The 18,502-nt window shown below is 42.4% G+C and overlaps 1 protein-coding gene across 3 annotated transcripts in view; it reads right to left on the minus strand.

Annotated features, from left to right (window-relative positions):
- GABRG3 (gamma-aminobutyric acid type A receptor subunit gamma3) overlaps positions 1-18,502 on the minus strand; it is a 356,600-nt gene that overhangs the window by 49,727 nt on the left and 288,371 nt on the right. For 2 of the 3 annotated variants that reach the window (XM_064143513.1, XM_064143515.1), the window contains one exon: positions 5,680-5,817. The exons of the other annotated variant lie outside the window; for it this stretch is intronic. In XM_064143513.1, coding sequence (XP_063999583.1) covers positions 5,680-5,817 — 138 coding nt within the window. The remainder of the gene's footprint in view (positions 1-5,679; positions 5,818-18,502) is intronic. 3 annotated transcript variants of the gene reach the window in all.

An 18,502-nucleotide genomic window follows, 5' to 3' on the forward strand; every position in this document is an offset into this window, starting at 1 on the left:
GTGCAGAGTCCTGCATCTGGGGAGGTACCAGTACAGACTAGGGGTTGCCCTGTTGGAAAGCAGCCCCATGGGACAGTAATGTGCCCTGATGGCCAAGAGGGCCAACAGCATCCTGGGGTGCATTGAGAAAAGTGTCCAGCAGGTCCAGGGAGGTTCCTCTCCCCCTCTACCCTGCTCTGGTGAGACCACTGTGTCCAGTTTTGGGATCCCCAATTCAAGACAGATCTGCAGAAAGAATCCAGCAGAGAGCTATGAGGATAACTGCAGGAGTTGAACATTTCTCCTATGAAGAAAGACTGAGAGAACTGAGGAGCACAAATCCTGTGAGGAGAGGTTGAGGGAGCTGGGCCTGTTTAGCCTGGAGAAGAGGAGGCTCAGGGGTGATCTTATTACTGTCTACAACTACCTGAAGGGGCATTGTAGCCAGGTGGGGGGTGGCCTCTTCTCCCAGGCAACCAGCAATAGAACAAGGGGACACAGCCTCAAGTTGTGCCAGGGTAGGTCTAGGCTGGATGTTAGGAAGAAGTTCTTCACAGAGAGAGTGATTGGCATTGGAATGGGCTGCCCAGGGAGGTGGTGGAGGCACCGTCCCTGGGGGTCTTCAAGAAAAGACTGGATGAGGCACTTAGTGCCATGGTCTAGTTGATTGGTTAGGGCTGGGTGATAGGTTGGACTGGATGATCTTGGAGGTCTCTTCCAACCTGGTTGATTCTATGATTCTGTTTAGTCTTGAGAAGAGGAAGCTCAGAGGTGACCTTATCAACCTCTATGAATATCTGGGGAGTGGGTAGCAAGACTGGATTTCATCTATTGCAAACACTGCACCAGAGATAAAAACTCTGTCAACAAAACTGTTAAATCAAGCAAGTTTTCTGTTTTCACATAAATCAGTATTTACTGTCAGAAAAGGAGTCCTACAATAGTCCCTCACTCCACAGATGATTACAGTGGTCAAGACATTCAGTTTTAATCTGTTTCTTTGAAGGGGACCAAAAGATGATAGCAAATTTGATCCAGGCAGTGGATTTGATGCTGTACACTAACTAAAGTTAAGCTGTATAAATATTTTGGATTAAAAGGTATTATTTGATTCACAATTCACAAAGAATTAATTAATAACAACAGGCAAAGAGTGAATTTGTTATATATGCCAAGAGTCATTTCTACAGGTCAATACTGGTCATTACTTTCAAGTAATGAGTAGTGACCTATTTGAAGTCCTAAATGGGATTTTGTGTCCTTGCATGAGGTCTGATGGATTAACTGTAGATAGGAAAGAAAAGATGAATGAAAACTAGGCTGTAAGTGCTAGTACAGTATGCACATCTGCCTGTGTGATGGCAGTTGGCAGATGGATCTTGGGCACCGGAGCTGCAATATTGGTATTGATGCTTGGGGGTTATTCAGCATGTATGGAATGGTATTCTCTGTCTGCTTCTGGATATTTCTTTTTTAATGATCAACTTATTAATGTTTTTAAGTAGGGCACTTTTATGGTGTGTTCTATATCTGATGAAGTATCTTGAACTTAACACAAAGGCTCCTTTGGACTCCAAAAATCTCTCAGGCTAAAGGCATCTGAGGAAGGACAGAGGAGTTGTATAATGAAAGAAATTTACAAGTAAATGGAAATTAGATTCCGTAGGTACAAAGCAATGTAAAAAAAATATGAGTCATTTAAAAAGAAGGAACAGACTTTTCCAGGGGGAGATTTTTTTTCAGCAGGAGAGTGCAAGAAACACTACTGCTCACTTCATGAGCTGTAGTTTACCCACGGTTTCCTTCAGGACTCTATTCTGGGTTTTTCCTCCCCCTGTAAGTCTATTTGAAAAGCCTTGGGCTCAAACCCCTGCAATCTACATACAAAGTGCTCTCAAGGACGACGTTCTCCTCTGTCCTGTTTTACTGGTCACATTTGCCTTGTTGATTTGCAGGGAGAGTTTTCTCTTTACGTGGTTTCCTCCTTTTTCCCCATCTCAGTGCCAGGCGGCTTCAGTATTCCCTTTAATTATCTTAGCTTTACTTGACATTGTATCAAAAGAAGTGCTCTTGCTACAGTATCTGAGCCCCTCGCCAGGTGGCACTAGGGATATCTTCAGTACTTCGTGAATTAGCTCCATGTGACCTGACAGTGAAAGCTTACTTAGGGCGTAAGATAAAGGTTCCTGACCACAGCGCTGGCACAGCAGTTTCTTCTGTGTGTTCCATGTAATCATGGTATCCAATAGATACTTATTTATCTGGTTATGGTTTTATCTGGGCATGAAAGTAAAAAAAAAACAATCCTCAAGAAAAAGATGAGCACCTCTTCCAGATAGAAAACTTTCTTTGTCTTCTAGATTCTTGTAAAAGAGGATAGTCTTTTTGGAAGAGTAAAGCACACTGTTGTGGCAATGCTTTAAGGCACTGCTGGCTGAAGGCAAGAGTTGACAACATTTCTTACCTTGCTTAGATTTCAGAAATACATGCTTTGTGACACAGGGCTTCCTACTTGCCTATTAACCTCCGAAATTGCCCCAGAATGACATAAATATTATTTAGATATCTGTAAAAGGTGAGGAAAGACTGAAAGTACAACAAATAGCAGAACTCTGCTGAGGATTAAATCTAGTAGTCTGGTGGTGAAACTGATTTACCAGGACAGGACTTACGCAAACACTGAAGAACAACAGTGTGTTCCCACACGGTCAGCGTAACTGCTCTTCGTTATAGCCAGGACACTGAAGAAAAGAAGCTAAAAAGGGCATCCCTGAACTCAAGACAGATAGGTAATGCTATAGCAGCTCCTGCATTATGGATGAACACACAATTTACTGAGAAGTAATAGTGCCATAAAGCAGCAGAAAAGTGTAAGTCAGAAGCAAAAATTATGTTAAGAGTTTTGAATTCATCTCCTGCTCCCTGAAGTACATTTTCTCACACTTTGCCCGGTCTGCTTTTAAATGCTATGTGTAACAGCACTTGCCATAATTTCCCTGGAGAGGAAATATTCAGCACCTTTCTTGTCAGGAAGTTGGTATCCTGCCTGCTTCCTTCCTCCTAGCTCCATCTCATTACTCTGAATGATTCCCTGCCCACCACTCTGAACACCACTGTTTTTCCTTTCTGCCCTGAGTCTCTGAGGGGATGGTGACTGATGGGTCCTTTATGGGCTTCTACATAGCTCAGAGGGGCCCCTCTCAGACTCAGAGGCTAGTCGGTGGGAATTGGTCTCTCTGGGGAGCAGATCAAATTGGAAAGGGTCCTATACCCCATGCCCATAGTGTCCTAGGGCAGCCTGAGCACAGTTGCCCTATCCAGGCAATTTTAGTGTACATATGACACAGACCCTCCACAACATAACCTGGTACCCCCTTTTCGACAGCCTCTGTCTATCATGGCTTGGCTGCAAAGGAGATGAGACCTGTAAGCAGCACCTAAACCTCATTTCATCAGAGATTGTCCATGTGGTAGGGAACAGTAACTTTGCAAGTTCCCTAATTCTCGTGGTTTTTAGATAGGGACACTTTTTTTTCAGTAACCAAGCATAGACATAGCACAGATGCCTCTTTTTCCTACTCATTCTCAAACACTCATACACTCACAGCAGGTAATCACTGAATTACTTCGAATTTTGTCTCTGAGACATCTTGCACAATCCCAGGTGAGCTGTGTCCTGTCCCACTCCCTCCATTTTGGGAGGCATACTCCAAATATGCCAATCTACTTGTCAGTTTTCCCAAGTTCTGCTCCTGGGTTTGCTTCCAACAGTAAATGCTGTCAATGTTCAGTAAATATGGTCTTTAAAGTGCTTTAAATGGTGTAAAAACAGGCAGAGTGTCTACTCTATGCAAACTCAGATCCACATGCAAACTGAGTGTTTTTATTTTTCTCATCTCTCACATATTTGTTGACTGAGAGACCCTTCTCCAGCACCTACTGAAATGCAGGACTCATTCATTTTTCTGTTTACTAACACCAGAGGACAATCTGACCCATTCATATTTTACATTGTTTCTTCCAAGCAGGTTTCCACAACCTCCTGATAGGGTGATGGGAGGTGGCAGGAGCTAATTTTTTGAACAAACTCCAATTTGCCAACAACTTTCTCCCACTGTGACACTTTGAGGAGAATAGAAATATCATGTGATCCCTCCAAAAAGTTCCATTCAACATTGTTATTTGGTTTCTCAAGCATAAACGCAGGTGGGCAGAATAAGCAACAGCAATAACAGAATAAAACATCATGTCAGCTCATATATCTTAGTAAAAGTGGAACACATATTAGAAAGGAACATAGGAAACATTTTTATCTTGTTCTACATTAACCATTTCACTTTCTTGAATCAGACCTCTATAAAAGCGTTTTTGTCCCATGCAAAGGTAGACTTTAATAGATCTGTTTATTGAGACATTGTCAATATCTTAAGATGCCTGACTTGATCTTTCTTTTTGCATATGTAACGCAAAATTGTATCTTGCAACTTGGCAATTCTTTTTGCAAGCAATTCTTGATGCAAACTCAGGGTGGCATCACTCCAGACGAGAGCAAAGCAGAAAAACCAGAGCTTTCACTTCCCTCCCTCCGTACACAGACACTAATAATTTGGTATTTTTTGCTTGACCATTACCCATCAAGTCCTGGTTCAATTTAATGGAAATTTCCAGGCTACAAGGAGTATCCATAACAGAGAAGAACTTCTACATGTGCACTATTTACAACATTCTATTCTGCTAAATTAGCACCCTAAAATATGCATTTAATCTTTAGTAAGTCTTCATCACAAAAACTAATATCCAGTCCTGGGAACACACTGCTGATGTTAAGCAGGTGGGTCATGGCTCAACAGCCATCAGTTCCACCGATCAGTATTTTTTCTTATTATTATGCACAATGTTTCAAACAGAATAACAAAGCTCTTCATAGATTTAAAAAAAATGCAAAAAAGTCATCCCCAATTAAGCAGAAGACTGTTTCTAGCAGGTTCTTTCTGCAGCTGGGAGAAGACTTATCAAACTGTAATCATGGAGCTTACTGCAGAGCTGTGTATAAAGTTGATACGTTCCTTGAATTTTATGAGAGTTTTTCCAGTTCAAATAATGTATTCTGCTTATATATCTAGATCTATCTTTTTTCCCCTATGTCACTGTTATTAAGAGAAACAGAGTGGTTTCTGAAAACACAAAATAGTTACCATTACATTTTAATTACATCCAGTTGGTAAGGTCACTCACAAAGGTATTTATCAACTGAGAAATAAAAGGTGTCTTTGAAATAGTAGGAAAAATAATAGATCTGTGGTCTGATGATTAACTACTATTAAAAGTGTCTCGTTTTACTAACCCTACCGTTGTGCTCAAAACCTTTAACATTTATCGTGAGAACACAAAACTCAGTGCACAGTTAGCTTAAAAAATACAGCTGAGGAACGAGACTCACGCAGTAACTTTGAGTATATAACAAAGAACTGTGTCAAGTTAGCAATTATTCCTCAGTTTGTGAATTTACTAAATGAGTAGAGGTTATCAAAAATCTAGACAAATTCAACAATTTTGAAGTCTCCACTTTAGAGATTTTAATAGGGACACTGCTACATGTTGAAATCAAACTACACTTAAATGAAAGCAATCTTGGAACAAGTATTTTGAAATAATATTTTTTTTTTCCAAAACAAGTACTACCATTTGTAGAATTCTTACCTGCAGAGGTTTTCACAATTTCTGAAGTATTTCTGAGACCCATAAAGTCAAACTGATATAGTCTCCAAGATTTCTGATCAGCAGCCTCCACTGAGTTTTTCCTCCATCTGTAAATCATTTCCTCTTTAGGGTAGCCATCTAGAAATTAATATATATATACACATGTGTGTGTGTGTGTGTAAACATTCTGCATTTCATAAAATAAGGTACTGACACACAGTATCTGTTCACTGATCTATAACTATTTGGCAATACCTAAATCTCTGATGAGTTTGGATCTCAGTGAGTTTGGTAGTATAGTTCAGCTAAAGAGTTGTATGGCACACAGTATTCTGTTCTACATATGCTCTAAAGAAGCTGTGCAAACCAATAGAATGCAAAAAAAAGAGGGAATGTCAGGAAAAAGATAGATAATTTTTAAAGTGGCAGTAGTTCTAACATGCTGTGTGCTTTTGTACTTTAGAAATGAGCTCAATACATGGCAAACCAACAACAAAAAAAAAATTAATTTTTTTAAAAGCAATTATGCCATCATTACATTCCAAGGCTGTAGTGCTTATTTGGATATGACCTGATCTCTACAGCTGAACAAGCTTCTGAGAGTCTTCCTTTACCAAGTTAGCATTCAGCTGTCATAATTAATCCTCATGCCTAAAGAGAATGGCATTTTCTGATAAAAGTCCAACAACAGATCTTCAACCAGCACAAACCACAATAATAGCCCATTTATAAAGCAACAGCATGCCCACACTAGTTAAATCTAGATTGTTCTCTAATGTATAATACATTTATTAATCTAATAATTAATATAGCAGATGTAGATTACAAAGAAAATTAAAAGCCTAACAACAACAACAATAGTCAGTTAATATAACTGCCTCATTAGTGATTTTTTTTCCACTGATAATATTTTTATATTTGCAGTACAAAACAGCTTCTCTGGTCATGGTGTTATTCCCCTGATGTTTTCCTTCTATGAGTCTCTTCCTCATTTTGCTTAAGGTTGCACTCTGCTGGGGCACTGCTCTAAGATATGCATGGCCTCATTTATCCCTCTTGCTAATGCAGCATGCGAAGTACCCTCAAGTCCCTCAGTTCTAATCTGTAGTAAATAACTATGCGTTGATTCAAAATGTCACTTTTGTCTGTTTTCCATCAGTGTAAATAAAGAAACAAACCGTGAAGGACTCAACTGAGTAACAAACACAAGCCCTGCCCTTCTGTGGAAGAACCCTTGCTGCCAAGCAGATTTCACTGCCAGTTCTGCTGTGCTGGTCTGAGAGACTGATCTAAAGGTTAGTTTTTTGGTCTGGCAGATTATGTCAGAGGATGCAGTTTCAGTGAAAGGAGTCAAATTCTGCAGGACCTCCAAGCCTTAGCCCTGCATCTTTCAAAATATTCTCAAGTCTGCCTTCTATTTAACAAAGCTCTCTAATCACATTTCTGGCTGAAGAATGCCTCCTTCTAATAGAAGCCCTACATTTTACCTCAGGAGCCTTCTCAAATTGGCTTCACCCATGGAGGCTCTGATCTGGTTTCCCCATAGTTCAGGAAAGCATCAGATGGCCTCCTTGATGAGCTGCGGCTGCTATGACCTCATCCCAGGTGGTGGTGGTAGAACCACCACTTCCCCACGAAGCAGGATCAGGAAGACAATGGCGGCTGCCATGTGGTCTGAGTTCTAATCCTTCCTCCCAATTTGTCTCTTGATGTAGACGAAACCCCTTGCCCTGTTACACCAACTCCCCCTGCACAACCTGTGTCCCCAAGTGCTCATTTGTAGCTTTTGTAACAAGCAGCAGATGGGGCTCCTTTTCTCAGGTAAACTTCACCATAATCAAGGCTATTAAAAAAATAAATAAATTCAAATATCCTGGAAGTAATAAAGATATTTTTGCTAAATATATCCTTTTACATTCATCCAAAATGACCTTTTAAATTCTATTTCAAAACGCTACCAATTAGCCTTGAGTTCCATTTCTTTCTGAGTTTTTTTACTTTTTCTTTATTTTTTTTTCATCTTGTGGCCACCTCACCAAAAATCTTTTATACTGTCAGTAATCTTGAAAGCTTGCTCTTAATGCTATCCAAAGTATAGCTGCTTATCTTGGCTCGACCAGCATGTAGTCAGGAAAAAGTTCATGAGACTCTCATCTTTCAGAATCTTTCCCATATTTCTGACTAAGAAGAGACAGATTCAGTTTCAGGATAAGTGCTTTCAGTATTATGCATCATCATTAAACAGTAAGCAATCAACTTCATCATGACCTTTCAATATTAGTCCCTTTAAGCCACAGTCACTGACATCTACTCTTAGAATGGCTGGGTTCCTCAGAATAAAGGATGTAAGTACTAGCGATTCAATGGGATTTGCTTCAATCAGTAAAACAAAATGCTGTAATGGTCTGTTCCAGTGCCAGGTGACTTCACTTTTTAATTCATTTAAAAGATAAAGCACTTCTTACGGAATAATGACACATTTACTTGGACAGTATATCACTCACAGGATTCATTTAACTTTCAGAATGGACTATTCACGCTGGCTCTTCACTCAGTGATATCCAATATTTCTTGTACACAGCCTAATTGCTTCTAACCCTCTAAATGCTTCATTTTTAAAAACATCAGAACTGGAGACTTCATAACTTCCAACAAAAAATGCAACCTCTGCTGTTCAGCCCACAATTGTCAATGGAAAAGGGTTTTCTTCTTTCATTTCCCAAGCGTAACAAGTGACCTTAGATTCTTGACCTTGTGGCTTCAAACTATCCACATGAACAAATTGCTACCAAATGTATTATCCAAGGTCACTTTAGGTTATATAAGAATATCCACACTGCAGCAGGACAAGGCTCCAGGAGGCCCTGGAAGCTTTCCATCAGATGCTGGTTAAGAGCAAGGAGGATGTTATGGGGAAGAAGGCAACCATGATAACCAAGTGTGTATTCTGTATCACAGCCATCCAAGTTCTGGCATCCTGCAACTGAGGACCTTCTCAACCAAATTCTGTGTCAACATCTTCGTTTTCTCTCCTATAAATTTACTTGCCTTTAAATTTTCATGAGTTTTGGCCTGATAGTTATTTTGTGGGTTGTGCTGTAGCTATTCAAGTGTTCTGCAAGTTTTAGATTTATACACTACTGTGTCAAAGGCTTTCAGAGAGCATCCTGAACATTTGCTTCTTTGTGTCATTAGTACTTCTGCTGCTTTATCCACATGCTTAAACACACACATTTTCAAAGCGTATCATTGACCTCAACCCAAATGACACAAACATGGATAAACAATAAATGCACCATTTTCTGTCTTGGAGGTGAACCTATTATAACAGAATACAAACTGTCATTGACAAGCTGTGAGAGTCTGTGGATTAAGTTTTGGTTTTATTATTGTAATAACTGAAGTCGTGCTACCACATCTTCTCACATCATCACCATATAACCAACAGGTTAAAAATCTTTAGACTTCACTCTTCGTTTTCATATTAGAGTTTCTCTCCCTGGAGGTGTTCAAAAAAAGTCTGCATGAGGCACTTAGTGCCATGGTCTAGTTGGTTTGACAGGGCTGGGTGACAGGTTGGTCTGGATGATCTTGGAGGTCTCTTCCAACCTGGTTGATTCTATGACATTGCTTCACCTTCTAGGGAGACAGTGATTTGTGCAGAAGCCTCCATCAAACTGCTGGAAAAACAATCAAGGTCAGAAACATCTCCAAGCTGCACGAGAGTCAGAAGCAGCCACAGGGTGGCTGTGAGAACTGGAGTCAAGTGGCTCTGAAGGTGGTCTGCTACATGTGTCAGCTTGTTGATAGAAAATGATCAGCTTCCATATTGCACCTACTCTTGATTTCCAACAATGCACAGCCATCTGAGCATCTTAGATCAATGCTTGATTTCTTTGTTTCACCTAATTTCTGTGATAATTGGCCTGTTTTAGGAAGAGAGTAAGATAGCAGGAAGGGAGTCATGCCAAAAAGGACACAGAGCACTTGTAGAAATAGCTTCCATTTAAAACACTTTCCTTAGAAATTTATCCAAGATGCAGAAAGCCAGAGAGACCTGGAATAAAGCCAGCCTCCTTAATCTCTTCAGACACCTCTTTATCCTTTTGTGAAAACAGTCTATTTTAATGTTGTTTCCCCACACTTCGTGCACACAGGTAAAGCTGGCTGAGAGAGCCTGTAGCAGAAGGAAAAATGCAACAAGGAAACTCATCTCTTCTTCCTAAACCTGGAGAAATTGTATGCAATGAGTTAAAGAAGCAACAGAGCTGAAAATACGAGGGGAGTAGGCAAGAAAGGATCAGCTCAGTTAAGTTTCTGCTGGGGGGTGATGCTTTTGACAGGACTGTAACTTTGAAAGACACGACCAGATTCTGGGAAGGTTCTGCTTTCACACAAATGTTAGTTGTACATTCAAAATCAGGAGAAAGCGTGATCTGAAAAACAAGCCATTAGTTAGTGGTCAGTTTACACCATCAGCACAGGAGGAGCGTGTGATTCACCTGCTGCCAATGAAGGTGGTCTGTAGAGGGAGGATGTGCCAACACAATTAAAGGCAGATGATAAGCAGCCCTTAACACTTTACAGCTTCCAAGCACTCTATACTTCCTTGAACACTACCTAGTAAACTCTTCTTTGGGCTAATCAGGAGACCTCTGTCAACATAGCCTCAGTCAGAAGAGGATAATTAAGTCTGGAGATGCACCTTTCCTGTATCATGCTGTGGATGACAAAACATATGCTTCCACAGAAGCTGTCTGGACTCTTTTTCTTGTTAGCAGCCTTTATAAGCACTTCCTTGTTAGCAAACAAAACACATTTTTATTCCAAACGCCTCAGCATTTTAGAGGAAGAGGTTTCTCATCAATCTGTTCCTGCGTTGGTCTGGTGTTTGTTCTCAGAAAGCATGTGCACTTTAAAGCTCTAGAAGCTCTCCTATTAAAAACATTATTACCTTAGATTTCATGAATGCATGTTCTTATTAATCACAGCAGGGATGGCAGAAAGAGTAAAATTTCAGTTGAACTGGTTTAAAATAAAAGTTTAATTAAACTATATGGACAAATCTTTTCATGAAGAACATATCAGGGTACTCTGTAGCAGAAGAGAAAGACAAGGGAGACATTTAACTGTTTAAGGCTTAATTGTTTACTTAAGAAAAGAATGCTTGTCTATTAGAATGGTCAACAAATTTAGGTGACTAGCTTTTTTCTCACTGATTTAATAAAACATAAAAGGCTGGCCAGGAGTTGGGGGGTGGGGACAAACAGGCTCTGTTCACTGCTCCCTGTGATAGGACAAGGAGCAATGGGTTGCAGCAAAGGAGGTTCTGCCTCAACACAAGGGGGAACTTCTTTAGTGTAAGGGTCAGAGAGCACAGGAACAGGCTGCCCAGGGAGGTCATGGAGTCTCCTTCTCTGGAGACTTTCAAGGCCTGTCTGGATGTGTTCCTCTGTGATCTGTGTTAGACAGTATTGTCCTACTCTGGCAGGGGGGGTTGGACTCGATCTCCTTGGGTCCCTTCCAACACCTAATATCCCATGATCCTGTAATAAAATGGCATTTTTAAAGACAATTATAATAAAATCAGATAAATGTGAATGCTGTAAAAATAGCTTTAAAACATGGTATGATTTATTTCAACAGTTACAGATAATTGCTCTTAGGTGATAACTGCAGGAATTACAAATGTTCTTATTTGTCCTAATTGCTTACATTGGTAATTGCCATCTTCAATGGCAATTGTTGCTAATATCAACACCATATTAGCTCACACATGAAAAAACCCAAGCCAAACAAAAAAAAAAAAAAAAAAAACAAAGCCAAACAAACCCAACATAACCATGAGTAACGTTGTCCTGAAGCTAAAGGATGCATCTTCTGGTGAAGAGAAAGTTTTTTTTCTACCTGAAAATGTGCTTCAATATAAGCATTACATTGCTTTGGCTAAGAACTAGAGGATCCAGTCAGCATCATCAACAGTAATGCTTAATTAGCCTTTTAGATGAGACTGACTATTTTGTGAGACAAGGGTTAGAATGCCAATAGAATTTACTGATACATTTGTGAGGAGGAGCACTGCCTTTTCTCTTTGGTATCAAGCAACAGGACTAGAGGAAATAGTTTCAAGTTGTACCCGGGGAGGTTCAGGCTGGATACTAGGAAATATTCTTTACAGAGAGGATTATCAAAGATACCTAGGGCAATGGTGGAGTCACCATCCCTGGAGGTATTTAAGCAGGTGCTTAGTGATATGACTTAGGATTAACCCTGAACTGGGTCGAAGATTGGACTGCATGATCTTCGAAGTCTCTTCCAAATGGATGTTTTCTGCGATTCTGCAATTAGATGGTAGCTCAGCTTTGGGCAGGAACGTGAAGCATTAACACATCTTTTAGAGGTCCAAAACGGAAAAGAAGGGAAGCGTTGCTGCCAGAGAAGTAAGGCCCCAAAGATGGGTTTTCTGTCAACCTGCTCTTGTGGGAAGTAGTAACTTTCCTCAATTTTTCTACTCAAAAATGAGAAAAGTACTCTAATCTTGGCTGGGGGAGAACTAGAGGACAATAGGAAGATGAAAATGAAAAGGGAAGGAAGGCAGAGAAGAATGAACAGAATTGGACTGAAGTGGCAGATTTCCCTTGAAGATGTTTTAAGATGTGGCTTTACCATGTACTCACTTTTTGAATTAAATCAGTTTTCTTTTACAGTCTCTCATATGAGTGAGCTACGAATTTCTCATACAAAACCCTAGTAGAGAGAAATCACTATTTTGATTATCAGATTTTACAGAATAGATAGAATAGCTTGAAACTATATTAAGAAACTAAGGAAATTTTGCTGTGTCATACCCTTGTACTCTATCCTTATGCTCACCAAACAATTTCTCTTTTGACACACTTGCAATTATATTTTTCTATTGTTTTGCAATTTCCTTCCCCCTTCTGAATTGACCAACCTGTCTTGATATTTTGCTATGCATTCCTATTTATGCACATATTTTTTGCTGCTTGCTACCAGCTTTATTTGAAAGACAATTCTCAGAAGCCTCATCTGCAGATCCTTACTCTGATCCTGAACTGCATCAGTCAGGCAGTGCCCTGACCTGGCTTGATGTGGTTAGGGTTTCACCTTGAACTGAATAAAGCTAGTTTTAACTTAGTTACAAAACAAGACAGAGTTTTAGCTACTCTGACATAAAAGAGCATCAATGAGATTTGAGTTTTATTCCATTTTCCCTGTTAGGGATTCTCAGACATTTCCTCCATGCTAATTCAATGCTTCTCAAAACATTCGACAGATGAATTCCTGCCATTTTTACAGTTGTAAAAGTGAGTTCTATTCACATGGCAACCTACAGATAGTCTTCAAATCACACCCTTTACTACCCATGCATACTAACTACATTGATTACTTCAGTCCTACACCCACATTTCTTCCTCTCACACTTCCATTTATCTCATCTACACCTAGATGTCAGACTGTTGTTTCATACTGAACTGAGCAGAAATATGCCATTCCCACAGCAGCTAAACATAGAGGAGCTCAGCCTAAGCAAGGACACCCAGCCAGGAGATGATGTTGGAGTGACCACTGAGACTCTTCCTACCTAACCGGGGGGCCACCAGGCCCCCCGGCCTTTGATCCCCTTCACCATTCACCCAGCATGCACCACAGGGACTCACCAGTGATGACAGGAAGGGGACTCCTCTGCCCAGTTGGGCAAGATTTTAAGGCTTCTGCCTTGCCTGGAGCTGGTTAAAAAGGGGAGTGGGCAGGGAGGGCAAAGTGGTCACACCTGGGGTGGGAGGAGACTCCAAGATGTGATGGTTTGGGCTCTTACCTGCCCCCCCACACTTTTGGAATTGCCCCAGCTAACTCAGACGGCCTCTGGGAATACAAATGAAGCTATTTATTTTACAGCAGCAGATATACAAGCAGCTGCGTACAATATATACAGTTATATACAGAAATATACAAAGGATAAACAATACAGAAGCACAACTCCCCTCCCAGACACCTGAGTCCCCAGGAGGGGCTCTCAAACCACCCCAACACCTTCCCCAGCCCCTCTCAACCTTACCCCAGTTCTCAGGAAGAAGAGAGGTGCAGCCAAGAGGTTAGGGAGCAAGGTTAATGAGATGTGACCAGGTCTGAAGGCAAAGGCAGAAATGAAAGACAAAATGGAGAATGTTTTACTTCTTCTTCCCAGAGTTCTCAGTGTGACTGTGAGAGAAGGAGACACAATTGTTTTTCATTTCACTGCCCATTATCTAGTTCTTTTACCAAAACATTCTAGCTTGCTTCAAACTAGCACACAAGAGAAGTCAGGTGCTCTAGGTTTGGGGGGAAGAAAAGGGGGGAAATGCTGCGCGGAGTGGGAAAGGGGCAGATATGGTGGAAAAGGGGAGGTGGTGCTGAAAGGAGAGGAAAAGGATTGAGATGACAGTGAAAAGAGGAAAATGGGAGAAATGGAAGGATATGGAAAGAAAGGGAGGAAAGCTGATTTTCTATTCAACAGAATAAAAGATAATGCTTAACATTGCCTGATTAGCTGCACTCCTTTTCTCCAGCCGTTTCAACACAGCAAAATAGTTTCAAAGTTACAAGGTACAACAAAGTTACTATGTGTTCATAAGTGGCTTTGCCCCTCCCCTGCAGTAGGAGGAAACTACCCTCTGCTTCCCCTTGCACACACACACACCCCTTTATTTATCTGGAGCAGACTGTCCAGGGAGGTTGTGGGGTCTCCCTCTCTGGAGATATTCAAGAACCATCTGGATGCATTCCAATGTGATCTATTCTAAGTGACTCTGCTCTGGCAGGGAGGCTGGACCAGATGATCTTTTGAGGTGCCTTCCAGCCCCTGATATGATTCTATGATTCCTATCTGTTTGCATTGCTTTGGCCAGCAGATGATCTCACAAATCATTCCACTGGCAACTGCAACACCTGCTAACTGTTCAGTTCCTCTGATTTAGCTATAAAGGATGCCCATTCCTAACATCGTTAAAGGTTAATAGGCTCATCTCACTCCTAGTTTACTGTATGTAAGTGGTGCCTTTTCTAAAGAGAGCTATGTAATGGATTAACACAGTCCACTCTCACAGGGTCCCCTTCCCCCACACAGACGGGAGGGAAAATAATATAAAACCCCCTTTGTGTTGAGATATGAAGTTTACTGGAAGTAGTCCAAGAAACAATTACCTTAGTTTATGTGCAGAAAAGCACAGCAAAATGCAGCAGCAGAAGCCAGATACCTCCCCCCACCCCCTGACACTCAGTTCACCCAGCGGAAGATACCAACATTCCAAACCTGGAAACCAAAAGCAGCAAGCCTCTTATGTTACAATTTGAACTTCAAGTCCCATAGTAATTTGCTCCAGCCAGCACTTCCAGTTTTGAAGCTGGCATGATGGCACATCACGGTATTCAATTCAACCCATGACAACCTCTTACATAGACCTGAGTAGTGAGGATGTCTATGCAAGCCTCATCTATGATACTGGAATCAAAAACCTTTCTAGAGCAGAAGTGGTATTGCCATTTATTTAGCACTAGATAAGGCACTCCTGTGGGATTGATCCCAAAAGTGCAAGAGGCACCAAGGCAAAGTTGCAACTACCTGGTATGATTGCTTCTCCTACCTACTAAACACTCACCAAAGTGTTTGGACACATGCACCCACACAGATAGTCCGGAGTCCTTCAAAACCCCCTCTCCCAAGGCCACTCTCACACCTGTAAGACCACAACTGTCTTTCTTATCTATGTTTAACCAACTAACCAAAGAAAAAGCTCGGAACCATCACAGTGCAGGAAAACAATATGCCCTACAGCTTAGGAAAATGTTTCCAGATTTTTCAGAAGAGGTAGTGTGGAACATGGGAAACAAAACCTTGGTTTTGAAATGTGAGGTGGAAGCCTTCTGAAACGTGAGGTTGAGGAATGTAAGTTCAGAGTAATAAAACAGGCTTAAGGTTTGATTTTTAAGGTGACACCTACCCATGTGCAGTCTTTTTCATGCTTTTTCACTCAAACTTCTGTTCTGGTATCTATGGAAAGATGTAAAGAATTCACCCTTGATTTTCCACAATACCAATGCAATGCAGAGAAAATTTGAAATCCTGAAATCAGTTTTTGATCTCAAATTCTCTTGATGGGACCATCCTAGGGTGCTGAGAGAGCTGGCAGATGAGCTGGCCAAGCTGCTCTCCATCATTTATCAACAGTCCTGGCTCCCTGGAGAAGTCCCTGAAGACTGGGAACTGGCCAATGTAGTGTCCATTCACAAGAAGGGTCAGAAGGGGGACCCAGGAGGTGACAGACCTGTCAGCATGACCTCAGTGTCATGCAAGATAAGGGAACAGATCATCCTGAGTGCCATCACAGGGCACCTACAGGATGTTCAGGGGATCAGAGCCAGCCAGCATGGATTTAGGAGAGGCAGGTGCTGCTTGACCAAGCTGTTCTCTTTATATGACCTGGTGGATATGGGGAAGGCTGTGGATATAATCTATCTGGACTTCAGCAAGGCCTTTGAGACTGTCTGACATAGCACAATTGTGGCAAAGCTGGCAGCCCATGGCTTGGACAGGGACACTCTGTGCTGGGTAGGAACCTGGCTGTATGGCCGGGCCCAGAGAGTGGTGAATGGTGCCACATCCAGTTGGCAGCCAGTCATGAGTGGTGTGCCCCAGGAACTAGTGCTGGGCCCAGTCCTGTTTAATATCTTCACTGATGATCTAGATGAGGGGATTGAGTCCACCACCAGTAAGTTTGCAGAGAACACCAAGTTGGGAGCATGTGCTGCTTGGTGGGCAGGAGGGCTCTGCAAAGGGACCTGGACAGGCTGGATAGATGGGCACAGTCCAACGCCATGAGATTTAACAAGTCCAAGTGTACTGGGTTCTGCCCTTTGGGCACAACAACCCCACACAGTGCTACAGACTGGAGACTGAGTGCCTGGAGAGCAGCCAGGAAGAGAGGGACCTGGGGCTACTGGTTGACAGCCAACTGAACATCAGTGTGCCCAGGTGGCCAAGAAGGCCAATGTCATCCTGGCCTATATCAGGAACAGTGTGGCCAGCAAGACCAGGGAAGTCATTCTGCCCCTGTACTCAGCAATGGTTAGGCCATACCTTGAATGCTGTGTCCAGTTCTGGGTCCCTCAATTTAAGAAAGATGCTGAGGTGCTTGAATGTGTTCAGAGAAGGGCATCAAGGCTGGTGAGGGGGCTGGAGCACAGCCCTATGATGACAGCCTAGGGCAGCTGGGGTTGTTCAGCCTGAAGAAGAGGAGGCTCACAGGAGATCTTATTGCTCTCTACAACTACTTGGAGGGAGGTTGAAGGCAGGTGGAGGTTGGTCTCTTCTCCCAGGTACCCAGCAACAGAACAAGAGGACACAGCCTCAAGGCAGGTTTAGGCTGGATGTTAGGAAGAAATTCTTCAGAGAAAGTGATTGGTCATTGCAATGGGCTGCCCAGGGAGGTGGTGGAGTCATCATCCCTGGAGGTGTATAAGAGAAGGCTGGATGAGGCACTTAGTGCCACAGTTTAGTTAATTAGAAGGGTTAGGTGATAGGTTGGACTTGATCATCTCAAATGTCTTTTTCAATCTCGTTAACTCTGTGATTTTGTGATAATATATGAGCAGTCTTACACTGCTACTGACTGTGAGACTGCAGATGATAATTCTAGGCAAGATAACATTTTCAGACACATCTGGCAAAGAGGTGGCCTTTCAGAGCCTACTGGCTGCATGTGTTGCTGTTTCAGCCTGGCCTGGATCATACATACTGCAGTCAGCCCTGCTTAGAGATGGGAGGTTTCACAAGAGCAAGTTGCTGGTTTGTGAGATGAGATTCAATCAGCTGGCAGTGTCATCTCTTTTTTCCCCCTCCCTGTCCCTTTTGGTGTAATCTGATATCTCTGCAGTAGAATAGTAAATAAAGTAACCCACATAAAGTTCAATAAGGACAGTGCAGGGTCCTGTACCTGGGGAGGAATAACAACAGGCACCAGTACAGGCTGGGAGCTGCCCTGCCAGAAAGTGGCTCTGTGGAGAAAGACTTTGGAGTCCTGGTGGACAGCAAGTTCTGCATGGGACAGTAATGTGCTCTTGTGGCCAAGAGAGCCAGTGGTATCCTAGGGTGCATCAGGTCTAGGGTTCTTCTCCCTCTTTGCTCTGTCCTAGTGAGACCACACCTGGAATACTGTGTCCAGTTTTGGGCTCCTCAGTTCAAGAGAGACAAGGATGTGCTGGAGAGAGTCCAGTGGCAAGCCATGAGGGTGACTGGGGGACTTGAACATCTCCCCTATGGAGAGAGACACAGACCTGGGGCTGTTAGTCTGGACAAATGTGGTGGAGGGGCAGCAGCCCCAAAACTGAGGCTTACCTATGCCTCTGCATGCCTGGCCATGTTTTTCTGCCAGGACCCACGACGCAGCAAACAGGTTGTGTAACACACACACGCCCAGCCCGTGTACCCCTGGGGTCTGCCCAGGTAATCCCCTATTGGGAGGTCCAGGCATGTCTCTATTGCCTACTGGGGCAAGGTTTGGCTTACAGCCAACCTGATTGGTCATTTTAGATGTCCAGATGAGCCACGAATCTCAGCCCAGAGCCTATAAAGAGGGGTGCACAGCAGCACCACGTGGTCAGACAGTCCAGACCGTTCAAACCGTTCAGAAGCTTAGAGCATTTAGACTCAGCTCTCATCCACAGCAGCATCCTGCTGCCCTGACCAGCTTGCATGGCCTAGACACAGGATCAGGCCTCACTCACTTGCAAGCACTACAGAGGCTCAGACCTCATGCATTGATCT

The sequence above is a fragment of the Pogoniulus pusillus genome, chromosome 5, assembly GCF_015220805.1.
Source record: "Pogoniulus pusillus isolate bPogPus1 chromosome 5, bPogPus1.pri, whole genome shotgun sequence".
NCBI classification, from domain to species: domain Eukaryota; kingdom Metazoa; phylum Chordata; class Aves; order Piciformes; family Lybiidae; genus Pogoniulus; species Pogoniulus pusillus.